Here is a 12,702-nt window from a genome sequence, read left to right as displayed (position 1 = left end):
GTCTCTTTCACTTTTCATTTTCATGCATTGGAGAAGGAAATGGCAACCCACTCCAGTGTTCTTGCCTGGAGAATCCCAGGGACAGGGGAACCTGGTGGGCTACCGTCTATGGGGTCGCACAGAATCGGACACGACTGAAGCGACTTAGCTTCAGCAGCAGCAGCAGCAGCAGCAAAATTAGTGTAACAATTGGGATTAATATAAGTATTTTGTAGCTGTTTACCAATTTGGCACTTGGTAGGTGTCTCAGGTTGGATTGATATAAAGGAGGAAAGTTTCTCAAATCCATTAACCTTTCTTGATACTGCCACGAGAGTCCCCCCACCAATTCTTTTAAAAAATTATGCCTCAATTTCAATTCCCCACTGACAGTCATTTGGTATTTTTATTTCTCTAGGTATCACCCTATTTTCTCTTTCTTTACCACTGGCATTGGCATATTTCATATGACTCTGTAATATATTAAATATATATATATATATATATGTACTTTAAAAATATTGTTTTTACTTGTTCACGAATTCTTTCTCTTAAAGGGCGTGACTGGGGAAATGAGTAATTTCTCATATCCTGTTCTTTCAGGAAGAATTTTAAATCGTTTCTGCAAAGACATTGGGCGTATGGATGACTTACTGCCCCTGACATTTCAAGATTTAATCCAGGTAACAAAGCAGTCCTGTCAGAGTTCTCACAGGAATAGTAAAGTGCCTGTTTTTCAAGGCTTTTTCACACTGGTTAAGGGTGGGCTTTCAGCCTGGCAATGTGCTTGTTACCTTCAGTAAAGGTCATGGTTGTGAGAGAAAGGGGCAGCTGTGGTTGGGAGGCTGAGTTAACATGAGTAACTCCTGGGGCAGAAGTGGCTCCACAGTCACGTCAAGGTTTGTCTGAAGCAGCGACATGCTGGGCAAGTGGTTCTCCCTCTGCCTTCCAGATGTCTGGTGTGGATTCCCTTTACTGTGAGCACATTTCATAACAGAAACAAGCACCTCTCATAGAGAGATAGCTTAGATGAGTGAAATTATGCACTGTATTACTACAAAGGACACATATTTACTGCAACGTTTTTGTTTTGTTTTGGATACAGCCAGGTGTGGTTACTTAGAAAGCTATGTAATAATAAGGTGAAATAATACCTTTACTAGGACAGTAGAGAGGAGTTGTTGAAGATACAAAGCCTTTAAAGGCAAGTGCATCTAAGCCAATAATTTGAGCATGAGATCAAAGTCATCTCAGAAATTGTTTTTATAGGTAGCTTTTCACATGTTGAGTGCTGTGACTTAAGGTATTTAAGCAAGCAAACAACCCTACAGAAATATCTTCTATCCAGATGTTATGGAATCAGGTCCCACTGCCCACTGCTTATAGGATCAATACTCATACATGTTAGTAGGAAGAATAATTGCCTTTAGCCTAATGCCAGCAATTGGGAGATGGGGAGATGGTAGACTCAGCATCCCCAAAAAACTAGCTCTGAAGAGTCTGCTCAACCATGAAAGTTTTTAAAGGGAAAAAGGGAAGTAATTACAGTTGATCAGGGAGATGGAGGTCAGAGTCATCACCATCCCCCACTGTGTGCACCTTTGTCGACTTCTCACGCTCTTTCTTCAGATGCCATCTTGTTCACAAGATTAGTGAAGGGGAAGCTAGGGAAGAGATCAAGTCATCCTTTAATCAATCATTCTTCATTTCTACTGTGATCCATGGGAAGAATCAACAGATTAAGCAAGGTATTATGTGTTCAGGGCTTCCCTGGTGGCTCAGATGGTAAAGAATCCACCTGTAATAAAGCAGATCTGGGTTTGATCCCTGAGTTGGGAAGATCCCCTGGAAGAGGGAATGGCAAACCCCTCTGCTAGTCTTGCCTTGAGAATCCCCATGGACAAAGGAGCCTGGGGGGCTACAGTTCATAGGGTCACAAAGAGTCAGACAAAACTGAGTGCCTAAGCACAGCACAGTGTGTGACTGAAAGATCTGCAGGTTGTGCTAAACCCAGAGATGCATAGAATATAGGGGTATCTGGTTTAAGATTAAGACAAAGAGTGCCTCCTACAGAGAACTCTTTCCTGTCAAAAGATGATTATACTGCCTTTGTTTTGCCTGTGAACTTGAGGTTCTAAAGAATGATTTGGGATCACTTCAGCTCTCATCTCATTCAGTGCTGTTGCTCATGTGGGATGTTTCTCCTGTTGCTTAATTCTTTTTACTTTTCAATGACTAAGCTTGTGGGAACTTTTTGGTTTCCAAGTATTATGGAAATGAAATTCATCTATCAACAGTTGCACACGGAAAAAATGCAGCAATGATTATCTGACTGCAGACCACATAGCCTGTGGGCAAGGTTTCTCTGTTCACTAATGTGAACTAAGCTAGACTTAGAGGCAGACTGCTTTTACTGCACAGATATCTGATTGTTTTCTCCTCTGAAAGCTTGTTTTCTAAATGTGTCATGTGGGTTTAGGTATATAATTTATCCCCAGAAGCAATTTCTCACTAAATCAGTATCCTATTTTGACAGTGATTATTAATTACACTAAAGTTTTGTGAAGAGTTCTCTTTGTTTGCTGCTGCAAACTAAGTCAAGGTTGAGTTTCCATAGCTGGCTGGCCCACTGTGTGCTTAGCACATGGTTAATTAGCCCTCATAAATCCAAATCTGTCACATATTTTCAAATGTTTAAGAGGGACAGGGAGAGATGCTACCTGATTTCAAGTATAAAACATTCTCAGTCATGTGAGGAGAGAAAATTTTAGTCTCGCTGATTTCCAATCCCAGCTCTGTCAGTTTTAATTCAATTATCTGGGAGCTTAGGACGTCAAGGCATACTGCAGATAATGAAATAAGAGTCTGGGATGAGCAGGGTACCTGTGCATTCTTCACTGAGCAGGTGGTAGTTAAATCTGTGAAGATAAGTAAGATTGCCCAGAAAGAGGAAAGCATCTTAGGAGAAAGATCAGAAGCTTAAGCAAGCCTTCATATTGACAGAGAAACCAGCCTGTGAAATTCATTCCTGAAGTGTCTTAGAATCCTTTAAGAAAAGTATTCACATATTCTTCCCTGTGTTTCCATAGCACTCTGGGCCTTGTGCAAACCATCATGGATTTGTATCCAATTAAGGTCTGTAACCTTCAGAGGCCTTGGTCCAAGCCGTGTGAATCTACATATCTGCACTATTCACTCCACTTTCATGACAGATGCTAAGTGTTCCTTGCATTCTTGCCTAAAGCTTTCCACCATCATATTATACTTGGCTTTCCAGTCTACCTGATGCTTTTTGGACCAAGATCATTTCCCAATATAAAATTACCTTCTGGGGTGAGGTGATGATTAAGTGAAATGTTTGTGGAACTCTTCAGTTCAGTTCAGTCACTCAGTCGTATCTGATTCTTTGCGACCCCATGAATCGCAACACACCAGGCCTCCTTGTCCATCACCAACTCCCAGAGTTCACTCAGACTCACGTCCATCGAGTCAGTGATGCCATCCAGCCATCTCATCCTTGGTCATCCCCTTCTCCTCCTGCCCCCAATCTCTCCCAGCATCAGAGTCTTTTCCAATGAGTCAACTCTTCGCATGAGGTTGCCAAAGTACTGGAGTTTCAGCTTTAGCATCATTTCTTCCAAAGAAATCCCAGGGCTGATATCCTTTAGAATGGACTGGTTGGATCTCCTTGCAGTCCAAGGGACTTTCAAGAGTCTTCTCCAACGCCACAGTTCAAAAGCATCAATTCTTTGGTGCTCAGCCTTCACAGTCCAACTCTCACAACCGTACATGACTACTGGAAAAACCATAGCCTTGACTAGACGGACCTTAGTCAGCAAAGTAATGTCTCTGCTTTTCAATATGCTATCTAGGTTGGGTCATAACTTTTCTTCCAAGGAGTAAGTGTCTTTTAATTTCATGGCTGCAGTCACCATCTGCAGTGATTTTGGAGCCCAAGAAAATAAAGTCTGACACTGTTTCCACTGTTTCCCCATCTATTTCCCATGGAGTGATGGGACCGGATGCCATGATCATCATTTTCTGAATGTTGAGCTTTAAGCCAACTTTTTCACTCTCCTCTTTTACTTTCATCAAGAGGCTTTTTAGCTCCTCTTCACTTTCTGCCATTAGGGTGGTGTCATCTGCATATCTGAGGTTATTGATATTTCTCCCGGCAATCTTGATTCCAGCTTGTGTTTCTTCCAGCCCAGCGTTTCTCATGATGTACTCTCATGATGCATAGAATTTAAATAAGCAGGGTGACAATATACAGCCTTGATGTACTCCTTTTCCTATTTGGAACCAGTTTTGTTCCATGTCCAGTTCTAACTGTTGCTTCCTGACCTGCATACAGATTTCTCAAGAGGCAGGTTAGGTGGTCTGGTATTCCCATCTTTTTCAGAATTTTCCACAGTTGATTGTGAGCCACACAGTCAAAGGCTTTGGCATAGTCAATAAAGCAGAAATAGATGTTTTTCTGGAACTCTCCTGCTTTTTCCATGATCCAGCGGATGTTGGCAATTTGATCTCTGGTTCCTCTGCCTTTTCTAAAACCATCTTGAACATCAGGAAGTTCACAGTTCACGTGTTGCTGAAGCATGGCTTGGAGAATTTTGAGCATTACTTTACTAGCGTGTGAGATGAGTGCAATTGTGTGGTAGTTTGAGCATTCTTTGGCATTGCCTTTCTTAGCACATGCAAACACCTGGTAAATAGTATCTGCTGTTGTAATAATCACTCACCTTTGAAATGGACATTTTAGATACTTAGCATAATGTTACTTAGCTGTATGTTGGGACCAAGCCTAAATATGTCATAATGGCTCAAGACATGACCTCTCAGGCTCCATGACTTAGGCTTTTTAGTCTCCAGTCTCCATCAAGTTGTTTTTCCTCTTCTTGTGCCTCAGTGTCTCGATCTGTAAAATAACACTATTACTTGATAGAGCTATTGTAAGGATTATCAAATTCATACATGTGAAGTTTTGAATGTGCATCAGCACTCAGTAAATATTAACTAGGGATGGAAAACCAAGAAAGATGAATTCTCACTTCCAAAGGTTGACATTTCCATTTTCCCCCCTTTTACTAGGCTTAGAATTTGTAATTAACCACTTCCTTATCCCTGCGTGTACAGCTGAGGTTTCTGGATTCCTCATCTGTGATATCTTCTTGCTCATCTGTTTAGTATCAGTAACACTTACTGACTCCTGATAGTTTGGGATTCAACAACTACCCTCTGAGTCTCAAATATTCTCTTCCGTTAAAGATAGTACTGCCTAGGAGAGTTCTCTGGTGTCTAGTGGTGAGGATTGCTAGGATTGATTTCTTTCACTGCTGTGGCCCAGATGCAATCCCTGGTCAGGGAGCTGAGATCCCACCAGATTCATGGTGTAGCCAAAATAAAAGGTAATGCCTGCCTCATAGGGTTACTGAGTGTATCAAAAGAACTAATGCCTAGAAAATTCTTATCATAGTGTTGGACAGCAATAAATATTGTAGTGAGCACCTATAATTTTTTTCCTTTGGATAGGAAAGCTTTCCTGTCATTCTAACACATCTTTTGAGAAAAGGAGTTTAATCCTAACAGGAAAATCTATTAAAGTTTATCTTTGAAAAGAATCCTTCATAAGGAGGCCTCCATGTCTTTCTCCACTATTTCAGACATTTCTACTTGTGATTGGCGTGGTGATTGTGATGGTGGCTATGATTCCTTGGACTGCGATACCCCTGGCTCTCCTTGGCATCATTTTCTTCCTGCTTCAGCTCTATTTCCTAAATACATCAGGAAATGTCAAAGGCCTGGAATGTGCAAGTGAGTACCGGGGCTCTCAGGCTGGGGTGGCAGTGCAGGCTGGCTTCCATTTATGCCGTAATTACCCAGACCTCTGACATCCTCCAGACTCTATCTTCTGGAATTTCTCCCTAGATCAACATTAGGTAATTGCATATTATAGCCCTTGTGAGTCAGTGTGGCCCTTAAAGCAAATGGAGCTGGTGGCGGGTCACCTGCAGCTTTTGCATTTTAGCAAAAGGAGAGCGAATGTGAGCACCATGAGGACAGGGACTGCTTCTGTCTAGCTCATGGCACACTCCCTGACATAGTAGCCACTCATTTAACATTTTTCTAACATAAAATGTTATATCATGTTGCAATTAATGTAGAAGGAAAATAGGGAATTTTTCTTCTCCAAGAGTTATTAGAAGTGACAAGGAAAGAAAAAGATTAGGAAAAGGAAAAGAGGCATCAGGAAATATATTCACAATGTCAGAGGTGATACATTTGGAAAATACATTCTCTCACATACTCCAAAGATGGTACTTAAGTTGCAGTTGTTAAGTGTTTTAAAAAGATAAGCCCTGTTATTTTCAGATTTGCTCTTTATCATCACCAGTACTTGGGGTGATGACATATTGTGGCCCCCTTCCCCAAGGCTTTTCACATAAATGAATGCTGAAAATAACCACTTTGGGAGAACAAAAGAAGGGGATCTATTCAGTACCCATTTAGTCTATTACTACATTCAAATTCCTAGTTGTAGAATAATGGGGAACACGATTTACAGTTAATCATACCTGGGTTTGATCCCTGGGTTAGGAAGATCCCCACAAGACGGGAAAGGCTACCCACTCCAGTATTCTGGGCTAGAGAATTCTATGGATTGCATAGTTCATGGGATCGCAAAGAGACACAACTGAGTGACTTTCACTCACTCATTCTATTCTATAGGTAATCACAGAGGATGAAATTATCTAGTGCTTATCTCATTGTTAATGCACAGATATAGTTAATCATTATTAACATAAAATCATAAGGAGCAAAGATTCAAAAAGAAAGGAATGTGGGTGAGTGTCAAAAATGTAAGGAAAGATGTTTGTATCAGAAACCTTGACTATGGATAGTGACTGCGAATTAATGCAAACTTAATTTTCTAGAAACCAAGCCAAGAAGAGAAGTGTGCTGTTTCCCAGGGTTGTCTGTATTACTAAGTAGAAAAATCTAAGTTCCAATTTTAAAACTAGCTCCAATTTTAATTTAGTCAAAGATAGGTTCAAAGAGAATTTTTCATTTCCAGGTTGTTAAAGTGAAGGTTGGTGTGAGCAGGAGCTTGAGGGTCACGTGGAGGATCCACTCCAGAAAGGGCATCATCCCTCCTCCCCCAGGCAGCCCTCCAGGAAGCACCAGATGTGCCCTTTGGCAGGACACGCAACCAAAGAAACTGGGAGGTAGTGGGTTTCCTCACATCCAGCCTCCCTGACTGTCTATGTTGTTTGTCTCTGCTTCCACAGAACAAAGCCCAGTGTTTTCCCACTTAGCATCTTCTCTCCAGGGACTCCGGACCATTCGGGCATACAAAGCCGAACAAAAGTTTCAGAAACTATTTGAGAAGTGCCAGGACTTGCACTCAGGTCTGTAAGTTTCTGGAAATGATTTCAAAGGATGGGATGTGCTCCCTTCAGGGTCCTGACCCCCTCTCAGGTGGTCTTGCTGGCCAGCACCTCTCTCTGTGTCAGCCTCAGCTTCCTTCCCTGCACACCCGCCTCCCCCACCCCTCCTCTCAGCATCCCCTCTGTGCTCCCCTCTTCCCCGTCACACCCTACTTCTCTCCTAACTGGGTTGTATTGTCAAACTGTCACCATGTCCTATGGCTTTGTCCCTTTAGGGCAGGAGTCAACAAACATTTTTTTCAGTGAGCCAAATAGTAAACATGGTAGGCTTTGTGTGCCGTACTGTCTCTGTTGCAACTGCTCAACTTTGCTATTGTAGCACCAAAGTAGGCAAAAATAATACATCAGCAAATGGCCGTGGTGGTGCTTCAATAAAACCTTATTTATTAAAGCAAGTGGTGAGCTGTTCTTGCCACTCCCCACCCTCCCCTGTCCCCCACCCCTGCTGTAGTTTACTGACTCTCTTTTCAGAACATCCAGGGCAGCAGATGTAATTGAGGAAAATAATTTCCTGGGGGCAGTCTTAAGATGGTGGAGGAATAGGATGGGGAGACCACTTTCTCCTCGACAAATTCATCAAAAGAACATTTAAACGCTGAGTAAATTCCACAAAACAACTTCTGAATGCAGGCAGAGGACATCAGGCACCCAGAAAATAACTTCCTGATTTCCCACCCAGTTGATATGTATTATACTTTGTATCAGTGAATTTTTTTCCCCCTGAGTAGAAATTTCAGAATGTGCTCTAAGCCTGTAAAACTCAGACCCATCTTTCCAATCTTTATTGTATTTTGAAGATAAAATGGCACTTTGAAAGCCACATGCAGATTCTGTTAACTCATGGCCATTTAGGTACCAGCTCCTCAGAGTAAACATGTCTAGTAAGTGCAGACAGTGCTGGAAGCAGTGTATGAGCTGCACATTCTATCAGGGAGCTGGGAACAGTTGACTTTGTGAGAGGATGAGCCTCATTCTGACACCCAGAGCCGCAAGAAAAGCACCAATGAGACCATTTCTCCATCTTCTTTATTAGGATCACATTTCTGTTTCTAACCCGTGGGTTGACATTTTCAGTGGATGCTTCTCATAAAGCACCTGGATTGATTCCTGTGTACGTGTCCTATATATTGTCTGATGTCAAGACCTAGCTTTCTGGAATCTCAAGTTATGTGGGTGTGTCACTTGGCTGATCTACTACGTTGTGTAAAAATCTTCTGTAGCTTTACTGACTCATTCAAAGCAGCTAACATGTTTTTTTTTTTTTCCCCACTTACTTATTATTCTCATTATGGTTCATAAATCCAGAGAGCTGGTTCATGCTTTTGACCATGTCCCAGTGTTTTGCCATGTGTCTGGATGTTGTCTGTGCCGTCTTGGTCATCGTCGTTGCCTTTGGGGCCCTGATTCTGCAGGAATGTAAGTACACATGTGAATAACTATTTGTGGTATGATTATAATTTCTAGGTATATTAATAGTTATTGAATTGAACTCTTGCCACTTTATCTAGTATCATATACCATTGGTTCTAATGAATTGTAGTAAAGCGTTTGCAACGTGTGATTCCACAGTTTGGCCCATATAGAGGAGTCATTTGAGTCTTGATGAGGCCTTTATTCTTTTTCTTTGGATGAGTTAAGTTCTACATAGCTGTAGCAAGCAGACTTATGTAGTTGGGAGGAGAGAGTCAAGTTTACAATTAAGCATTTTGTCCACCCTCAGGCTTTAGGTTTTAGCTTTAAGGCTTCTCTGATCCCTTGGTTGCAGGTGCCTGGTGCACTGGGGTGATAAAGATTCTTTATATGAAAGAACAATGTCTTCACCACTGTTTGGATACCAGATGTACAGGTGTTGACATGTGGCACAAATTCACCATCTGTAATTATTCCATATTAACAACACTGATTCCACATGCTGCAACTTAGACCTGGAAGAGCCAAAATAAATAAAAACTTGGGGCTTGCCAGGTGGCTCAGTGGTAAAGAATTTGCCTGTCAGTGCAAGAGACATAAGTTTGATCTTTGGGTTGGTAAGATCCCCTGGAGAAGGAAATGGGAACCTACCTGGTATTCTTGCCTGGGAAATTTCATGAACAGAGGAGCCTGGCAGGCTACAGTCCATGGGGTCACAAAGAGTTGGAAATGACTTAGCAACTAAACAACCACACTTAACCACAGTCTTTAATAAGAGAACAATGAGAGTAGTATTTTATATTTTCAAGCAGTGACTCTTTGAATCCATTGCTTTGTTTTCTGTAGTTTCTGCCTATAGCTGCATTGGATGTAGAACGTGAAATTAGATGATGGTTCTTGAAACCATAATGACCAAAGTTTGAATGATGACATTATTTCTCACTTGCATAATGCTGTCAAGTGTACCTCAATCCTGTTGGGATTAATAAACTCATTTAATAGTCTTTCTGGATTCATAGTGGGGTTTCTGGTTTGTTTCCATTGTATCATGGTCTCAGTCAATAGATAGTAAAAGTATAAGTAATACTATCAGTATATGCAGGTGATTTAAATATTATAAAGGGCATTTTCTGTTATAGTGACAGAAGGGTATAGTGACAGAAGGCTTGGAGTTAAGAACAAGACTGACCTCTCTTCTGCAACCTGTGTTGGGAAAGTTGGCCAGCTGCATGTAAATCAATGAAGTTAGAACACACCCTCACACCATACACAAAAGTAAACTCAAAATGCCTTAAAGACTTAAACGTAAGATATGACACTATAAAACTCCTAGAAGAGAACATAGGTGAAACATTCCATGACATAAGTCATACCAATGTTTTCTTAAGTCAGTCTCCCAAGGCAATAGAAATAAAAATAAATGGATATTTTCTAAGAAACTGATTTTGGTTTAATTATTCTTATTTAGTGTTTGTAAGTTTTCTATTGAGATTTCTACTTTTGTAATTGTTGTTTGCTTACTTCTCCTTGAGTTTAATTTGCTCTTCTGTTTCTATTGTCTGTAGTTGAACAGTTAGATCATTGATTTGAGATATTTTTTCTAATGTAAGCATTTTTAAATGTTCTAATTTTACTCTGCAGACTGGTATTACAGCTAAAAATGTTTCCATTTTTTTTATTTTTGATCATTTTGAGTATTTTTCAATGTATTATATACATTTTAAAAACTGACCTATAAACCCAGAAAGTCTCTGTATCAATTGCAATGTATTAAATAATTAATTAAAAACTTTCCCAACCTGGTAAAAAGTAAAAAAAAAAAAAAAAAAAGGAACCTCATCAAACTCACAAGCTTCTGCATCAAAAAGGAAGCCATAAACAAAACGAAACTACAACCTACAGACTGGGAGGAAATATATGCAAATGATGTGACTGACAAGGGCTTAACTTTCAAAATAGGCAAACACCTTATACAACTAAATAACAACAAAAGCCCAGTTGAAAAATGTGCAAAAGACCTAAATAGACATTTTTCTAAAGAACATACTGATGGCCAACAGGCACAAGCAAATGTGCTCAACATTGCTAATTATTAGAGAAATGCAAATTAAAACTATAATGAGACCCCATTGCCATACCAGTCAGAACGGCCATCGTTAAGAAGTCTTACAGATAACAAATGATGGAAAGGGTGTGGGGAAAAGGAAGCCTTCCTACACTGTTTATGGGAATGTAAATTGGTGCAGCCACTATGGAAAACAGTATGGAGGTTCCTCAGAAAACTAATAGAGTTGCCATATGATCCAGCAGTCCCACTCCTGGTATATATCTGGACAAAACTATTATTCAAAAAGATTCATGCACCCTTCTGCATCATAGAAGCACTATTCACAATAACCAAGACATGGGAGCCATGTAAATGTCCATCAACAGATGAATGGATAAAGAAGATGTGATACATATATACAATGGATGTAAAAAGAATGAAGTAATGCAATTTGCAGAAACATGGGTGGACCTAGAGATTGTCATACTAAGTGAAGTAAAATAGAAATACCACATGATAGCACTTATATGTGGTTGTTGTTGTTTAGTCACTCAGTCACGTTCAACTCTTTTGTGACCCATGGACTGTGGCCCATCAGGCTCATCTGTCCATGAGATTTCCCAGGCAAGAATACTGGAGTGGGTTGCTATTTCCCTCTCCAGGGGATCTTCCCAATCCAGGGATAGAACTCAAGTCTCTTGCATTGGCAGGAGGATTCTTTACCACTGAGGCTCCAGGGAAGCTCATCACTTATATGAGGAATCTAAAATAAGACTCAAAAGAACCTACCTGTGTAACAGAAACAACCTCACAGACATAGAGGAGAGACTTACAGTTGCTATGGGGGAGGGATGGATTGGGAGCTTGGGATTAGCAGATGTCAACTATTACATATAATATGGATATACAACAAGGTCTAATTGTATAGCACAAGGGACTATATTCAATATCCTGTGATAAACTGCAATGGAAAAATATGAAAAATATGTATATAACTGAATCACTTTGCTGTACAGCAAAGATAAATCAACTATACTTTGACAAGATAAAATTTTAAAAAGAATGGGACTGACTTTATTCCCCTTCTTCTTCATTTAGCTTGGACTCCTGGGCAGATTGGCCTGGTCCTGTCTCTCACCCTCACACTCATGAGGATGTTCCAGTGGTGTGTCAGGCAAAGCACCGAAGTGGAGAACATGGTGATGTTTATCATTATGTTCTTAGCCTCTTCTAGTCTCCTTGCCATTAAATGGCATAAAAGCAATTCTTGCGTAAAGTAGTAAAGCTGTTATTTTTACATTGTAGTAACAACGGTTTTGAGATCCTTCCTCCATCTGTTCAAATTAATGCTAAATAAAATACATATCTTTTTTTCAGTCTTATGTGTATGTCAGCAGGCTTTATATTTTTCACAAGAAGTCTTCAAAGATAATAAATGTCACTATAGGAAGGAAGTTCTAAAATCCTGAAGAGGATATAAGTTAATTTCTTAGGAGTTTGTTTATTTTTGTTCCTTAATGGGTAATTACCCTTTTTTGGTAAAAGTAAAATTTAACATTTTAAGGTTGGTTGTTTAATTAACATATCTCCTAGCCATCTCCCATTTTATCATTTATACTTGTTGACCACCTGAATTAGTGGATGTCCCTTCTTGTAGGATAAGCTACATCATGAAATGTGCTATCAAATTTGTCGAATTGCGGTTTAGTACGTCTTAATCAATATGTAAATTTGTCCTCTTTTGAATATTTACATCTTCTTCTAAAGGGAGAAAAGCAATCAAAATGAAATCTTTCCACTTCTCTCTTCTTATAGAGT

The 12,702-nt window shown here is 40.1% G+C and overlaps 1 protein-coding gene across 2 annotated transcripts in view; it reads left to right on the top strand.

The window, feature by feature from the left end:
- LOC138446664 (ATP-binding cassette sub-family C member 4-like) overlaps window positions 1-12,702 on the top strand; it is a 126,555-nt gene that overhangs the window by 86,228 nt on the left and 27,625 nt on the right. For both annotated transcript variants that reach the window (XM_069601883.1, XM_069601882.1), the window contains exons 20-24: window positions 583-662; window positions 5,643-5,793; window positions 7,269-7,388; window positions 8,733-8,843; window positions 11,983-12,083. In XM_069601883.1, coding sequence (XP_069457984.1) covers window positions 583-662; window positions 5,643-5,793; window positions 7,269-7,388; window positions 8,733-8,843; window positions 11,983-12,083 — 563 coding nt within the window. The remainder of the gene's footprint in view (window positions 1-582; window positions 663-5,642; window positions 5,794-7,268; window positions 7,389-8,732; window positions 8,844-11,982; window positions 12,084-12,702) is intronic.

This window comes from Ovis canadensis, chromosome 10 (genome assembly GCF_042477335.2).
Source record: "Ovis canadensis isolate MfBH-ARS-UI-01 breed Bighorn chromosome 10, ARS-UI_OviCan_v2, whole genome shotgun sequence".
NCBI lineage: Eukaryota > Metazoa > Chordata > Mammalia > Artiodactyla > Bovidae > Ovis > Ovis canadensis.
Note: the sequence above shows the minus strand (reverse complement) of the source record. Positions and strands in the feature narration are given on the sequence as shown.